This window comes from Cavia porcellus, unplaced genomic scaffold (genome assembly GCF_034190915.1).
Source record: "Cavia porcellus strain 051 isolate PalLab524CR breed Dunkin Hartley unplaced genomic scaffold, mCavPor4.1 scaffold_32, whole genome shotgun sequence".
Classification (NCBI taxonomy): Eukaryota; Metazoa; Chordata; class Mammalia; order Rodentia; family Caviidae; genus Cavia; species Cavia porcellus.
Genome location: NW_026947515.1, coordinates 19932703 through 19950680, shown reverse-complemented (window position 1 = coordinate 19950680; position 17978 = coordinate 19932703). Strand labels below are relative to the sequence as shown.

At 39.4% G+C, this 17978-nt stretch overlaps 1 protein-coding gene across 2 annotated transcripts in view; it reads right to left on the bottom strand.

Annotated features, from left to right (window-relative positions):
* Positions 1–17316, bottom strand: part of Shmt1 (serine hydroxymethyltransferase 1) — a 31924-nt gene extending 14608 nt beyond the window's left edge. The window contains exons 1-4 of one of the 2 annotated variants that reach the window (XM_063241799.1): positions 17153–17316; positions 11911–12025; positions 9695–9840; positions 270–385 (exon numbers count right to left, since the gene is read on the bottom strand). In XM_063241799.1, the coding sequence (XP_063097869.1) occupies positions 270–385; positions 9695–9840; positions 11911–12006 (358 nt within the window). In that variant the 5' untranslated portion in view covers positions 12007–12025; positions 17153–17316. The remainder of the gene's footprint in view (positions 1–269; positions 386–9694; positions 9841–11910; positions 12026–17152) is intronic. The other variant, XM_003465903.5, reaches the window with a different exon arrangement.
* Positions 17317–17978: the final 662 nt, after the last annotated feature.

Below are 17978 nucleotides of genomic sequence, written 5' to 3'. Positions count from 1 at the left end.
CATGTCTGGTCATCACCATGACTTTCTGAAGCCTCAGGAAGTGACCCTGCACCAATCCTTACAACAGAAAATGCAGAAGTTCAGGGGCAGGGTCCTGCCTGGGAGGAATGTGCCTCTGCAGGAGTCCCAGGGCAATGGAGAAGGATGCACCTACCCGGGTGGGCTTGGTTCATTCTTTATGGGAAGTCCTTCTTAGGACTCTTCTTGGTGGACGCCAGCCTGAGGAGCCAGGCATTGAGAGGCTGCATGAGACTGGATGTGGCAATCACCTGAATAGGGCTGGACGTTGACCCCCCAGCATTGTGGGTCCAGACGATAGGCTTGCAGCGCTCGCTTCTGACACAGTATCTCCAGTTCATCAATAAATTCAGTTCCACCATAGTATCTGTAGGAAAAAGCAGAGCCCCACATTCATTGTGATCCCCCAACTTCTGTGCCCAGCAGAGGCCTAAGCAGCTTAGGGATGGACAGAATATAGTAGAGGGAAGTCTCAGCTTTGCCACCTTGTGCCATAAGGTTGCTGTGAAGATCCAATGAAATATTAGCTAGACATGGTGGCATATGCCTGTAATCCTAGCACTTGGGAGGCTGAGGCAGGAAGATCACTGTGCGTTTGAGGCCAGGCTGGGCTGCACAGTGAGTTCAAGACCAGTCTCAATTACATAGTGAGACTCCATCTCAAAAAACCAGAAAAAAATAAAATTTAAAAAAATCCCACAAATGTAATCTAAAGCACAATTCAAAAGTAGTTATTCACAGTAGAGAAAGACAAGACAGGCCCATTGTGTGTGGTTTTTAGAGGGGGCTGGATCTGAAACTGCCAGCATTAGCCCAGAGGGCTGCCTGATTCATCCATCCCTCCTACCCCTGCTAATATCCAGCATAGAGCTCAAACAGTCTATTTGTTATTCCCAGCTACCAATGCAATCAGATTATTTGCGTTGGTCTGAATGGTTGCCACAGCCTGAGGTATATGGACAGAGAGACCTCTGGAACAAGGTGGGCACATCAAGGTGGGCATCCATAGGCTATAAAGACCGGCAGAGACAGCTGTGACTCGGGGTACACAAAGAGGCACAGAAACTGGGAGTGGCCGGAGTGAATATAGCCTTAGGGTGGAAACAACTAACCAAAGGCAGGCAGGATTCAGCATTCACAAACAAAAATCTGAGTGTGGAAACAGAATGGGTCTTAGTGACTCATTATTCCTTTCCCATATCTGCTGAATTCCAATGCTGCAGATGCTAGAAAACACCTGGAAAAACAAACAAAAAAGAAGTAGCCACTCATTTAGAGCCAGGCATGCTGGCATGTCTGTAATCCCAGCGCTTGAGCCTGAGGCAGAGGGATCATGCAAGCTTGAGGGTTTCACAATGAGGTCAAAGCCAAACAGAGCTATGTAGTGAGTCCCTGTCTTCAAAAAACAAACCAAACCAAACCAAACCACTCTTCTGTTACTTTTATCTAACTATATTAATTTTCTTTTACACCTTAATAGAGTCCTTTAGCTCACTTTTTTTCTCTGCCTTTTATTTTTCAAATTTACTTCTTTCACTAACCCATTCACGTCCTAGCACTGTTAAACTTTATTTTTATTTAGATATTTAGGGGAAAAAAGATATTTAGTTGACTATGCTATTAGTACTGCATTCTACTATTAATGGTGGTATAGTTACATTTAGTATGCACTTACTGAATACGTCAATATTTGGTTTGTCTTTGTGTCTGTATTATAATTAGAGATGTCTTTTCTATTGTCAAGGCTGGTATAGTTTTATAGGTTCTTATGGTATGTCAATATCCAGATTGTTTTTAAATCCATTATTGCTGGTGATTTTGTTGCTGTCACTAGTAGGGACATAGTTGTTGCCACTAACTGATTTTTATTATATGCCACTATCTGGTTTGTCTGTAAGCAACAACATTTCCAGACAACTAGCTGGTGAGCCAATCATATGCACTTTCCTTGTCCCAAATTAACGAAGGTGGTCAAATCTTGGGACAGAGACAAAGGTCTCTAATTAGCCAAATCCAGAAAAGAGTTCCCCATACTAGCAATAAAGTCCACTATAATCGACTGGCAACCCTCAGCACAAAGCAACGAGAACTTCCATTCCCTGCAAATAATAGAAACATGAGAAAACAAGCTAATAAAATGCCTCCAAAAATTCCCAACTCCCCCAAAACCGATCTATGGGGCACTGATAGGGAAGAAGTCAAAAGCAAGACAAACTATATAAAATAATAAAAGAATTTTTAAAAAATTAGATCAATAAGGTACTCAATGAGATCAAAGATATAAATAAAAAGATAATGAAATAAATACTCAAAATAGTGAGCTTACAGAAGACATTAACAGTTAGCTGAGCTAAACAAAGCATTACAAAACAAAGTAAAACATGAATAACTTGTTAAGCAAAGAAGTAGAGTTCATGATACAAAACAGAAACCCAGGAGACAGAAAGTTCTATTGAAATGTATGGGAAGCAGAAGTGATACAAATAGTCACTTTTAGTATTGAATAGTCACTTCTAGTGTCTAAACTACAAGATAGGGCTGATGTAGGTGACCTTAAAAAGAAGAGAACATGGAAAATGAATCAAAATGCTAGATGATGCAAACAAGACTAGCCTAAGATTAATTAGAATTAGTGAAAGAAGAGACTCAGGAAGGGGGGAGAAAAGAGGAGACTCAGGGAGGGGAACAGGATGAATAATTAAATGTGTTATGTATTTGTACTAACCCTCCCATGATAAATGTATTCTGTACTATATAAACAATTACAATTAAAAAAAAGAAAAAATCAGAAGCATAAATGGCATTAAAAAATGTTTACAGAAATAATAGCAGAAAACTTTTAAAGTATGGGGAAAGAATTTAACATACACACTGAGGCATTTAGAACCCCAAGTAACCACAATGGGAAAAGAGATTTCCACAACACATCATACTAAAAATCCCCAAAGTCCAACACAAAAACCAAATCCTAAAAGCTGGTAGAGAAAAGCAACAATCATCTATAAAGTAAAATCCATTAAATTACAACAGATCTCTTGATACAAATTTTAAGGCTAGGAGAGCTTGCAGTGAAGTATTTCAAGCCCTAAAGGGGAATATCTTCCAACCCAGACTAAGATATTCTGCAAAATCACCTTTCAAAATTGATGGAGAAATAACATCATTTTATGACAAAGAATACCTTAAGAAATTCATGACCTGAAAGTACTCCAAAAAATTTTCAAGGAAAACTCAGGAATAGACAATGAAACCAAAGATGCCAAGAAGTCTAATGGAATGAATCCTCTAGGTAGGTGAACATTGAGGCAAAAGGGGATTAAGATAAAGGGGAGGGGGGAATCAACCACCGTAAAATAATGCAATGACAGGGACAAATTAAAAACTTTTAGTAATAACACTCAATATGAATGGTCTCAACTTCTTGATCAAGATTGGCAGAATGGATCAAAAACCAAAACCCAACAGTATACTGTATACAAGAAACACATTTAATCTAAAAGGAAATTCAGAAAATGTCAAAAGGTGGAAAATAATATTCCATCTAACAGGAGCCTAAAAACAAGAAGGTGAAGCTACACTATTTTCAGACAAAGTGGACCATAAGCCAGTACTGATCAAAATAGGCAAAGAAGGGTAACGAAGGGAACAATTCAACAGGAAAAGATCACAATGATAAATATATATGCACCTAACACCAATATACTCAACTTCATGAAACAAATATTACTGGACACAAAAGATCATGTAAACACCAGAACAGTCATAGCGGGGGACCTTAACACTGCACTGTCACAAATAGATCAGACAGACACAACAACAACAAGAAATACAACTGAATCAAACCTTTGAACAAATGGACTTTATACAGGTAATATCTACAGACTGTTCCAACAACAGAACATACATTCTTCTCATCAGTACATGGAACTTCCAAAAAATAGATAATATACAAGCCCATGATGGACGCTTAAATAAATGCAAAAGCATCTTAATTTTCCAATACATTTTATGAGATCACAGTCCAGTGAATCTAGGTATCTATGACCAAAGAAACTATAGAAATCACACTAATAAATGGAGATGAAATAACACACTCTCAAATAATCAATGGGTCATAGAATAAATCAAGGAAATCAGACCATTTCTAGAATCAAACAATAATGTCAGTATAATGTGCCAGAACTTAAGGAACACAATACACCATTCCTAAAAGGGAAGTTTATAGCTGTGAATGCCCATATCAGAAAAGCAAAACAAGCTCAAATAAATAACCTAGTAATCCACCTCAAGGTCCTAGAAATACAAGAACAACCCAAATCTAAAGCTTGTATAAGAAAGTATATTATAAGGATCAGAGCAGAAAGTAATGAAATTGAGACTAAAATTAAATAAAGAATCAATGAATCAAAGAGCTGGTTATTCCAAAGAATAAATATAGACAAACCTTTAGCCACACTTACCAAAATAAGGTAAGAAAAAATTCACACCAATGTAATTAGAAACAAAAAAAGCATATCATAATAGATACTGATGAAATCCTTAAGATTATTAATAACTACTTCATAAACCTTTATGACAATAAATTGGAGAATTCAGAAGAAATGGACAGATTCCTAGATATGTATGAGCTAATAAAACTGAACCAAGAATTTAAAAACCCTAAATAACCAATGTCAGGTAATGAAACTGATGCAGTGATAAAAACAAAAACAAAAACAAAAACATAACAAGAGGAAGCTGGGAGTTAAGCACTTGCCTACCATGAGCTAGGTCCTGGGTTCAGTCCCCAGCACCACCAAAACAAACAAACAAAAAAATAAATAAAAGAAAAGCAAGCATAGGACCCAATGGATTCACCCCTGAATTGTAGAAAAACTTTAGGAAGAATACCATGCCAATACTCCTCAAACTCTTTAATGAAACTGAAAAGGAAGGAGTACTGCCAAATCATTCCTGGAAACTAATATTACTTTGATTTCAAAACCAGACAAGGATTTAACAAAACTAAAGGCCAATCTCACTAATGAACATACATGAAAAGATAAAACAGTATGCAACAAATCACTAAAAAAATCTCACATTATGATCAAGTAGTCTTCATCCCAGGGATGCTAAGAAGGTTCAACAAACAAATCAGTAAGTACATCACATAAATAGAATGTCTTTGACAAAATCCAATATCCACTTGTAATAAAACCTTGAAGAAAATAGGCACAGAAACACCATATCGCTATCTGATAAAAGCCATTGATGACATACTTACAGTCACCATCATCTTAAATGGGGAAAACTGAAACCTTTTGCTCTAAATCAGGAACAAGATAAGGATGTCCTATCACCCTTTCTGGTCAATACAGTTCTCAAAACTAGCCAGTTTTGATTTTATTCTGTTCCGGTCTGTCTACTCATACTATATTTGAGGGCATAGACAGCTATCCCCAAAATAGCAAGAAATATTATAGTAACTATCCTTAATTTCTTATTAACTTAAACTGAAGCCCTGTATTACTTACATTGTCTTACTATGACTGATCTTATTTGAATCTGGTTTGTTAGATCTCTGTTTTGTCTTGATTGATTTTATTTGAATCTGGTATGCTTGATAGTATCAAGTCTGAGAGTGGAGGCAACTATTCTGAAGATGACAGGATTCAATAGGATACCCATCCTGGTTTGATTATTAACTGCTTTTGAAGTCCTATAATGTCTCCAATGTTTTGTTTTTATTAATATTGCTATGTACTGCTTTGTTCAATTATACGATATCTGATGAACAATTCTATTGAAAATAACAAGAGACATCATACTAACTACCACAGATCACCTAGTATTGTGGTTTTATATGTCTTTTTCATTTCATGTTTTTCTAAGAATTTGTTTTGGTGTCTAGTTTTGTTTTCCCCTCTTATACAGAAAGGATAGATATACATGTAGAGACTCATACATGTGTAGAACTTCATAATGAACAGACTTTGAAGAAAAAGAGACACTAAGATACCCAGTGCTAATTCTGTAGCATGATGCTATAAAATCTAGCAATACTCTTATTCTCTGTTCAGAGTGATATTAGTCTGTTTTCTTTTAATTTCAACATACCTAAAGGTATGGACAGCTATTTTGAAGAGAATGAGAGACATTATGGCAGCCATCGTTGACTTCCCTATTGTCTGATTTTGAAGACCTAAAATGGCTTCATCATCCTATTCTGATCAGTTTTATACTATTTCATTCAGTATGAATTAACTGTGTGTGAAGATATGGACAACTATTTGGAAGAAAACTAGAGACAATATGATAGTGAAGATCTCCGGTGGTCTGGCTTTGAAATCTGTGTTTCTTAAATTGTTTTCTTATGATCTGTTTTGTTCTGTTTAATTTTACCCTCTTAAAAATAAATTAAAAAAAATAACTGTAGCCAGAACAATCAGGCATGAGATATAGGAAAGAGTCAAACTATCTTTTGCAAAAATCGCACCAAAACAACTCCTAAAACTAATAAATGCAGCAAGCTACCAGAATATACAATCAACACACAAACACCAATAATATCCCTGCATACTAATAATGAACTCACCAAGAAAGAAATTAGAAAAATACTATTCACAATAGCTATAAGAATGATTAAATTCTTAGGCGTTAATCTAACAAGTAAAAGACCTCTACAATGAAAACTGTAGTTTCCTGAAAAAAGAGAATAGAAAGAATATAAGGAAACTGGAAACTGGAAAGGTATCTCCTATTCCTGGATAGGCAGGACCAATATTGTAGAATGGACACAGTACCAAAACTGATACACAGATTTAATGCAATCCCAATTAAAATACCAATGTCATTTCTCATCGAATTAGAGAAAATAATTCTATAATTCATATGGAATTAGAAGAGACTCAGTTTAGCAAAAGCAATCCTGAGGCACAATAGTAAACCAGAAGGTATCACATCCCAAATTTCAAGTTACACTACAAAGCTACCATGATAAAAACAGTGTGGTTACTGGCACAAAGACACATGGATCAACAGAATAGAACAGAGGATGCAAACACAATTCTAGGCACATTCAGGCATCTGATTTTAGACAAAGAGGCAAAAAAATACCTTGGGGATAAAGCCTCTTTTTAATAAATGGTGCTGAGAAAACTGGTTGTATACAGGTAGAAGATTGAATACAGATCCGTATCTTGCAGCACTTACTAAAATCTAATCAAAATGGATCAGAGATCTAAATATTAAAACAGAAACAATCCTCTGGAAGATAAAATAAGTGAAACTCTTGAAGATATAGACATAGGCAAGGACTTTTTTGGGGGGGGGGGTATCAGGGATCGAACTCATGACCTGGCAGGCGCTTATGCCACTGAGCTAAATTCCTGGCCAGGCAAGGACTTTTTTTTTGTCTTTTTCTTTTTTACCAGTACTGGGGATTGAACTCATGACCACACACTTGCAAGGCAGGCATTTATGCTGCTGAGTTAAATCTCCAGCCCCTGGCAAGGACTTTTTGAATAGAACTCCATTTGTATAAGACATACCAAAACCCAACAAATGGGATTATATCAAATTAAAAAGTTTTTGCACAGCAAAAGAAACAACCAACAGAGTGAAGAAACAATCTGTAGAATGGGGGAGGAGTGATGGGAAAAAAGCTTGTCAGCTATTCCTCGAACAGATGACTAATATCTAGAATACATGAAAAACTCAAAATAATTACACCCCCAAAATAAAAACCCAGTCAAAAAATGGGCACCTGAAATGAATAGACAATTATCACAAATGGCCAATAAATCCATGAAAAAATGTTCAACATCTCTGGCCATTAGGGAAACAAAAATTTAAACACCACTGAAATTCCATCTTACTCTAGAAAGAATGACTACCACCAAGAAATTAAATAATAAGTGCTGGTGAAGCTGTGGGAAAAGCAAACCCTTTTATATTATTGGTGGAAATGTAAATTAGTATAAATACTATGAAAATACTTGTAAAAACTAAAAAGAGCCAGGCATGGTGTTGCATATCTATAATCCCAGGACTCAGGAGGATCAGGCAGGAGGATTGCCACTTTGGTTCCTTTGAGGGCAACCGGGGCTACATAGTAAACTCAAGGCCAGCCTTAACTACATAGCAAGATCCTGGCAAAACAAAAACTAGAAATTCCATTTGACTCAGATATTCCACTTTTAGCTATTTTCTCAAAAGCTAATAACATCAAATTACATGCATAACCATGTCTTTAGCAGCACAACTCATAATTGCTAAATTTAGGGAGCAGCGATATGTTCATCACTAGATGAATGGATAAAGAAAATGTGGTATTGACACACAACAGATGTTATGGTTAATACAGTGTCAACTTGAGAAGTTTAACTGAGAGACTCAGCAGGGAGCCAGGGTTCTTACTTTGTAAATTTCCTCATCCTGTGCAAAGGAGGGCAAGGAGATTTTTGAGAGTGTTACACCCACCCTGAAATGCGGGGCGAGGTGATCTGTGTACAGCATAAGCCAAGAAGAAGAGGCTTGTTTTCTTCCCTTTTTGCTTTGAAGTTTTGTTCCAGTGCCATGCCACCCTGCCTTGGATTATGATTATGGACTGAAACCTTCAAAAACTGTAAGCTAAATAAACCTTTCCTTTCTTCCTTTGGCTGTGGTTGTTTTGTTCCAGCAATGAGAAAAAAATAAACAAGACAATAAAGTACTCATCTGCTGTAAGGAAGGATAAACTTTAATTATTTGTAGGAAAATGGATGCATCTTGAGACCATAATGATTAATGAAAAACTCAAGAATAAATAATTTAAGAGCAAAATAAAAGACAGGATTATAGAAAGCAGGGAGACAGACTTTGGAAATGGAAAGGGGACCAAGAGAGGAGGGCAGGGGAAGGAAAGAAGAGGAAGGGGATGTAAGAAGAAGTAAGATGTGTTATGTACATGAACCAACTCCCCATGATTAATGTAATCATTACATACTGTAAACATACACTAATAAAAATCATTTTTGAATAAAGAAAAGCAGCAGTATATAACTTTGGCTCTTAAAAGGGTGAAAATTCTGATGGAGTATCACTGCATATGTAATTATAATATAGACTCAATTGCCAGTGTAGGTGGACCACTGTTAATCTGAAATTCAAAATTGGAAAATTTTTAGCACCAACGTAACTCTCAAACAGTTTTGAGGGGCTGGAGATGTAGCTCAGTATAGAACCCTCATGTAGTATACACAAGGCCCTAAATTCAAACCCTAACAAAAAAAAATCAAATGTTTAACCAGTGAAGTCTATGTACATATTTCAAATATGAAAAATGTAGAGACCTCTGATCCTAATCAGATTAAGGGACACCCAATCTGTATTATAGGTTCCTTTCACTTACTGGCTACTTCTGATATAGATTTAATGACTTAGAGCAATAGCTACCTTCCGTGTCACCCTTTAGAAGACAACAGCCTTTCCTAGACAGACAGAGGATGGATGTATTCCTTACACACTGATTGCTACTACAGAAGTCTTCCAAAAGGGCTGCTCCACGAACAGTTACCATGAGCAGGGATCAAAAAGGGGTATGGTAGAGAAGCAAGAATGGAAGGAAAGGCTTCTTATTTACTGCAATTCACATGTAGCAATTCTACATTGATTAAGGACTTCACCACGTTTGAAGCAGGACTTTGAAGATACTCACCTCTGGCCTGGGTACCCCTCCGAGTATTTGTTATTTAAGCAGGAGCCCAGGGCCTCCAGAACTGCCCGGCTAGCAAAATTCTCTGAGGCAATCAGTTCCAATCCCACTCGCTGCCGGTTACTCTCCTTCTTAATGATGTTGTACACCTTACAGAAAGAGAAAAGATGCTGAACACTGATATACTTTAGTTTAAAATTCTATTCTGATCAAAGCCATAATCTCCTTGTAACCCCAGCACTCTGGCAGGATGAAGCAGGAGGTCTGCAAGTTTGAGACCAGTTTGGGCAATTCTGTGAAACACTGTCTCAAAATTAAAAAGGGGTGGGGAAATAGTTTATTATGAAGACCCTGGGTTCCGTCTCCACTACAACCAAAAACAAAATATAATCTCCTAAAGAGAAAAGACATTATTATAGATTAAGGTTGTGCTCTCAGATGCTGAATGGAACCTATATAACCTGGAGGACTCTTGAGGGCAGAATAAGTTTTCCTCAAAAGCTTCAACATTTAAGAAAGAACCGCTGGGGATTTAGCTCAGCGGCATAAGCACCTGCCTTACAAGCAGGCGGTCGTGAGTTCGATCCCCAGTACCGATAAAAATGAAAAAGACAAAAAAAAAAAAAAAAAAAAAAAGAATCAGAGTAAATGAATTAAGAAAAAACTGAAGAGAAAATTATGTATCCCACCTAACTTGTAATTCTACACCAACATATTATCTTTATTCCTATATTTTGGATTTCAAATGCTTCACTATGAAAGTCTATGCACATATTCCAAATCAAAAAAATCTGACGACCCATATTCCTTGTTCCTTTCAAGGAAAAAGATGTTTGTTTGGTTTTTCTTTCTTTTTTTTTTTTTTTTTTTGTCTTTTTCTTTTTTATCCTTACCAGGGATCAAACTCACAACCACACACTTGCAAGACAGGCGCTTATACCGCTGAGCTAAATCCCCAGCCCCGGAAAAAGATGTTTTGACAAATGCAGAGAAACAGAAAGTAGATTAGTGGTTGCACAGGCGTGGGATTTTGGGGAAGGTTACGGTGACCCCTAATGGGCTCTTGGACATAAAAATGTTCTGAAATTATGAATATACATATTCCGACTTAAAATGGCTTGACTTTACAATGACAGAGAAGTGATATATATTTGATAGAAACTGTACTTCAAAGTATAAATTGTGTATTTCCTCGGCTAGAGACACACAGTACTATTTTTTCTGCTGATACCTGGCAGTGGCATTGCACCAAAGCTCATCATCAGCCCTGCAGTCCCTGGGGAAAACAATTGGTGCTCTGTGTTGCTAGACCAGGATGTGTGGCAGGTTAGGCATATGCGTTCTGTTTTTTTTCCCTTTTGTCTTTTTGAGACATGGGTTTGCACTGCAGCTCAGGCTGGCAGTGATCATCCTACTGGCTCAGCAGGGATTACAGGTGTTGCAGGTCAGTGCATTTTTTTTTTTTTTTTTGTATCAGGGACTGAACTCATGACCTCTTGCTTACCAGGCAAGCGCTTGAGCCACTGAGCTAAATCCCCAGCCCCAAGTTCAGTGCATTTTTGCTTAACTGCATTTTCTACTTACGATAGGCTTATTGGGATACCACTACAAAGTAAGTCAAGGAACCTCTGTATAATAAACACCACTCAATTATATGGTGAGTGAACAATATCTTAATAAAACTGTTACCCCCCCCCCAAAAAGCTCCCAATTATTTAAATAGATACATTCCCTATGAAATGCAAGGAGAAATCAATTATAAATGACCTCTTTCTCTGCTTTCCTCCACAGCACCCAGCACAACACTTTGCAGGAAGTCAGACATATTGCAATTCACCTTCAAAAACTTTTAATAACTTTCTCACCACTGTCCTTCATTGTGGCACATTCCATGCAGTGCTGGGTAAAAGAACCCAGGGCTTCCCACATGCTAGGCAAGTGCTTTACAACACTGAGCTGCATCCCCAGCGCCACAAGCTGGCACTAAATATATACTGCATATAGACATCGCAAAGTAGTCTGTAATAAAATTAATTCATGATTAGAACTAGAGATTTAGGAGCTATAAGTGTACCTCAGAGGTACAGCACTTCCCTAGCATGTGTGATCTCCTGGATAAAATCTTCAACACTGCAAAATAATAACAAAAACAAAAAACTAGAGATTTAAATAGAGGCCTCTGACATGAACATACAATGCAAATACCTCACAATTCTTACCTCGATGTCACTGTCCTTGAGGGGTTGTGCCAGCATAGCTTCATGGGAGGACCACAGGGCAGCATCCTTGTGGGTTCCGTTGACTGGAGTTGTCATCACACTAGTTCAAAGCTGCCTAAAAAATGAGAAAAGCATGTGTGAAGCCAATGATAAACGTAGGCAAAGCTCATAGCAACCTATAAGTGCTCCTGTTGCTAAGTGCTGGCCTACTATTTTAGCCTTTCCTGCAGAATTACTTGGTAAACACAAGTATAATCCATTGCAAAACCACCATGCAGAACTTCTAGTTTCTTTCTGACTGTAGACCTGGCCCTCTTCTCTCCAGCCCTGTCCAACCTCAAGCCCTGCTTCTAAGAGTCAGGTGGTACCTACGGTGAGCCTGGCTCAGGGCCTTCATTGTTTGGCTTCTCCTACTGCAGCTTATCCCCCAACTAAACCAAGTTTCTGAAGGCAGGACTGAGTGTTCTTTTTAAAAAACTTCTCCCACGGTACCCAATATAGATATCTACAAATAAGTAATATTGCCAAGTGACTGCACAGGTGAACTGTTAAATTAAAATAATTCTGGCAGCAGGCAACTGGTAAGTTATTTTTGAAAAAGGCAAAAATTTTGTATTTAGCAACTTTTCAGATTTTTCTGGGCAGATACACAAATTAACAAAGAACAGAATACAAGCAATTGGGATGGTTCTTCTATGATGCCCATTAGCAGCATTTTATAATGTGAGTAGAGCAGATAGCAACACTATATTCAGCTTGGACACATTTCTCCGGCACTCCAAAAAAGGGTACTTGGAATTTTTGCTGTGAGGAACTCCTCTAGGAAGTGAATACAGTGTTAATTATATCATTGTAATCCCAGCAACAATCTCATGTGTTCATTTTTTTCATGTTTCCAGCAATGAAAACAAAGCTCAAAAAAGTATCTTTCTTATTTTGGTACCAAAAATTGAACTCTGGACCTAATGCTTGCTAGGTAGGCCCTGTGCCACTGAGCTACACTCCCAGTGAAACTTTCTTTTGTCTTTTGTTTTTTTCTTTCTTTCTTTTTAAAGTATTTTAGCCTAGGGCTACACAAGCAGATTGGGCATGAAGGCAAGGCTCAGAACCTGACTCAAAACAAACAAACAAACAAACACAACACTATACAAAAAAAAAAAACAAGCAAAGGAACAAACAAACCAAATCAAACCAAAAAAAACCCAAAAAAACACTTGGAATTTTGTGATCCGTGGCATTTTCCCCAGTGTGAAAGTTCAAAGATTTATAGGAACTCCCTTAATCAATAGTTGTCAGGTTTTTTGTGCTTTTCCACTGTTTTGGTTACATTTTTATGTGAACATTTTCTGAGGGCCTTCCATGTGCCTCCACCGTGTTTGGTATTATAGTGAACAAATCCGCCAGGAGCCTAGCCTTTTTGAGCTTCCCAAAAGGTGCTGCAACATAAGAGAACCAAACAAGGGCACTAAATGATTAAGGTCAACGCTGTTAAAGAACCGGGTGCTGGGGCTGGGAGGGTAGTGAGAAAGACTCTCGTTAGTAGCCGGGTCAGGGCCTGTTTGAGGGTATCTAGACTGCAAAGGAATGAATTGTGACATTCCTTTTTCCATGGTGTAATTTGCTAGACAAATAGAAACTCTAAATATTGTCTGGAGGCTGAGACAGGAGGATCACTGCAAGGTCAAGGGCAGCCTAAACTACAGAGTGAAATTTTGTCTCAAAAACAAATAGACAGAAAAAGAAAATAAAGAGAAATGCCAAATAAATTGCCTAAATAGACCTAAATTACAGTGATCTTCTTTTCTCTGGCAGAGGTCAAATAAGGAACTATCAACCATCTTTAGAAAATTCCTAATTAGGGCTTTCAAAGTAGTCATTCTAACATAAGTATGACATTATTAGGCATACAACCACACCTGCAAAACACAAAGTGCCAGTCCAAGCACTTGCACTCAAATGCCACAGAAGGTTTCTGCGGCCATAGCAACAGCACCTTGCACAGGCCACATCTGCTTGGAGCATGTGCAGGTGCTTTGGCATCAGGCCTCGTGGCTTCTCCCTGCTGAGCCTGTATTCAGGCACCATCAGTGCAATCCTACAAACTTGCCTCAGAGCCAAACTAAGCCTGCTGGTCCTAGACTCCTAAAGAGCAAAACTTCTTTTAAATATTAACTACTGAAGGTTAAAAAAGGATTCCAAAGTGGCCAGCAACACAAAGAGGATACTTCCTTACCACCAAAGAACTAAAGTCCACTTGGAAACCTCCTCACCAGAGGGTCAGTTCTTGAGTTATTTGACAAAAGGCATTCAGTTCAGGTCACTGGAGGTGGGGCTCACCCTCCCCCATTCTGCTTGAGGACTCTGCTGTCTGCCCACACATAACCCTTTACTGATCAGTGATAACATTTCCCCCAGTACTACAGTACCAGGGCCTTTTGACTGTGCTACATCCTCAGCCCTTTTTAAAAATTTGAGACAGTGTCTCAGTTGCTAAATTGCTCAGGCTGGACTCAAATTTGTGATCTTCCTGCCTGAGTTTCTCACAGTGCTGGGATTACAGGCAACATTTATTCAATGTTTCTATTTGTCTAGCAAATTACACCTCGTAAGGTGTTCTGCAGGTTTTCACAGTATTTCTGAGCTGCAATGATTCTTAAACTCTGGTGAGAACCGTCAGTGTAGCCATCTCTTGGCTCCTCATTCCAGCAGTCTGTTCCTGGTTTCCTAGTTTGACTTTTTTTTTTCTTCCTCGTTCCTATTAACATATTATAGGATCAAAGATCACTTATGGCCCTCTGAATCCAAGTATTACTTAACTTTTACCAGTACTATATCCTTATTAATTAAATCTATAATCTTCCTGAGTCCTCAATAAGCTTTTTTTCTGAGCCATGAAAAAGTCTGAGTTTATTCAAAAAGTTCAAGATTCATTGTGTCAGCCAGGTGTGATGGTCCATACCTATAATCCCAACACTCTGGATGGCTGAGACAGGAGGATTACAAGTTCTTGCACAGCCTGAGCAACTTAATGAGACTCTACCTCAAGAAAGTCTGGCAATGTCCCTTTGTGAAAAGGTCCTGAATTGTCTTATTTCAGTTTATTATATACTAGGGCATTCTTATTTATAGTAAGAAAGAGAAAGATCCTGAGATTATATACTTTTTAAGATGCAAAGAGAAAAAAATCATTTTTATCTAATATAATATTTAGGGAAGAAAAACTCAGCATCTTAAGATCTGGAGGTTGGTCAGAATTACTTTCTGCTATTTTTAGATTGCGGTAAAATACATAAGACATAAAATTTACCATTCTAACCATTTTTTAGGGTATAGTTCTTGGTACTAAGTGATGTTGACTATGAGAACAATAAATGGGTGGGGGCTACTTTTGATTGGGCCATGAAAGCACCTGAGTTGAAATCTGAAGCACGGAAAGGAGGCAGGTATATACAATTTAGGGGTAAGAACAATTGAGGTGAGGCCAGGCATGGTGGTACATACCTGTAATTGGGAGGTTGAGGGAGGAGGATCACTGTGAGTTCAAGGCCAGCCTGAACTATATAGTGAGACACTATCTTAAAAAAAAAAAAAATCCCAAACACTAAGTGCAAACCCCTAAGATAGGAAGACATCTGACTCCCAAAGGTTAGAAGTCAGGTTAAGCCTGGGAAAAAAGTGAGTGTCCACAGGAGATGAGATTCAAAGTCAGTCAGAACAGAATAGATTTTTACCTTGATGTTATATATTTTACAAGTTTCAAATTGCTTCCTAGGAACCTTGGCACTGAAAGTAATGAGTAGCAAAACCCAATAGTGGGTGGACATGTCACAGGTCCACACCTCAGATTCTCCTAACAGTAAGAGCTACAGTGAGCAAGTGGGTACTGAAGCTCACTTCTAGAAGGGTGAAGGTGCTGGCACTGACTATGGGCTCAGTCCTGCTCTGCTACTTCCTAATGTGTGACCTTAGTTGCTGACATCTGTGTCTCAGGCTCCTCACATCTAACACAGGGATAATGATATTCTGAAGCCAGTCGTGAGAGTTAAACCAGACATCAGGTCCAATGCACTCAGATCAGTGCCAGGAAACTAGGGATCTTAGGGCCACCTTCACTAACTTTACCAGTGACCCCCACTGAGCAGCCCAGCCCAACAAAGCTCACTGTAGCATCCCTGTCACTATAGTGTTGCTATTTTTGTACAAGCACTGTCACTTGTATGTTCTACAATCTTCACCACCCCAGGGAGAGACCTAGTCATTTACAATTCACCAACAATTCACCAGCTTCGCCAGATCCCCTAGTCCTACCATACAAGTGATCCTGTCAGGAGTCTGACAACAGAAGTACCTAGTGAACATCTGGCTGTCACACATGAGTCTTGAGTTCTTTTCTTTACAGAGGAAGACCTGAGGGTCAGAGGGTTAACTTGTCAAAGGTTATGTAACAATAGGGTCAGACTTTGAACTCTGGGTTACCTTTAGTTCCTAAGCTTCTTACACTGTATTAGACAAAAGCATAATTAATCATTCATTTATTCTCTCAAGTAAGAAATTTAATTCTAAAGGACCCCAAAGTGGTGTTTCCAGTCCAGCAACTTCCTGACTAAATGCATCTGAATTTGGCCTCAACTGACCAACTGGTCACTTAACTTTTAGAACCTCAAAGAAGAGGCATTGAGCCAAGAATCCTAAAGTGGTCGCCTGCTTCCTAGAATAGAGGGTGGCACTACAGACAATGTGAGCGACAAAGTAAGGTGTTGGTGGAGAAGCAGGGACCACATAGGCGTGCAGGCTTTAACGAGGCTCTCTATTCTGGGTTCTCCCCTTTCCACGGGCTGGGCTCTTCCCTTATTGCCTCACCTCCCTCATCTGCACCTAGAGGAAAATGCTAGCCCTTGATTTGCAGCCCAGCTGGGAGGGGATGAAAGTGCAAGGTGTGGAGTAGTCCTCAGATCAAAAAGCTTAGTGAAAATCCCCTTAGGAAAGAGGCTTCTTATGCCCACAATAGGCCTTCGCATTCACGCCAAAAGACCAAGGCCCCCACCCTCATTACCCCAAAGTGCCCAGGACTTGAGGGGCTGTAGCTAGCTGCCGCCGACCTTCAGTCTCTCGGCCCTTAGTGATCGCCCGGCAGTCACTCTGCCAGCCAGGAAGCATGGCAAGCGTGGCGGGAAACTGAGGGCACCAGAGCGCCCACGTTGCCGGGACGTCGAGGTGCCTGCACCCCAGATCACTCACTCACCTACTAGAACGCAGCCTCAGACGTACTGGCAACACGTCGGTCTTACACCGTCTGGGGTCCCACAAGAGCCAGGCCCCGCCGACTCGCGCCCCGCCACGTGACTCTCAGCGCTTCGCTAACCCGAACTTGGCGCCCAGCCGTTCGCCCTTAACTAGGAGCTCCGTGGAGCTCTGCCTCTAGCCTGGCTCCGCCCCCCCTAAAGTGTCCAATCAGAATGAGCACCCAAGCAGAGCCCGCCTCCAAAATCCCGGGTGCTATTGGCTGCAGCGGAGCAATGGGAGGGGTTGCATGGTGTAACTGCAGCTTTGTTGAGGAGCGCTAGTTTAGGGCTGCCCTGGTTTGGAAAGAGCGGTGGGGTAGTCAATCAGGGTCTTCTGGAAGACAACGAGATTCTGTCCCAGTTATAAGTTGTGTGGGCCACTTCGGCTGCCAGGTTATGGGCGAATTTTGCGACTTATATTTAACTTTTCTACAGTTAGCACGGTGTTCGTTTAGGTCAAACGTGAGTTCCAAGAGACAGAAATGGAATCCTACATCGATCTCTTCGTTCACCCTCATCCTCGTATTGGGGATGTAATTCAAGGGTGCACCCTACTCTAAGCTACATCCTGGCCCTTTTAAAAAATTATTTTATTTTGAGAGTCCAAATTGCCCAGGCTTACGTGTAACCTTGAGGTCCTCGTGCCTCAGCCTTCCAAGTAGCTAATACCATATTGCAGAAATGAGCTGCTGTTGTCTGGCTTCACTTTGTTAGGGTGGTAGTGGTGGTGGTTAACAGACATATCTAAAACACTGAGCTTCCTAAGAAGTTTAACACTTCTTAGGT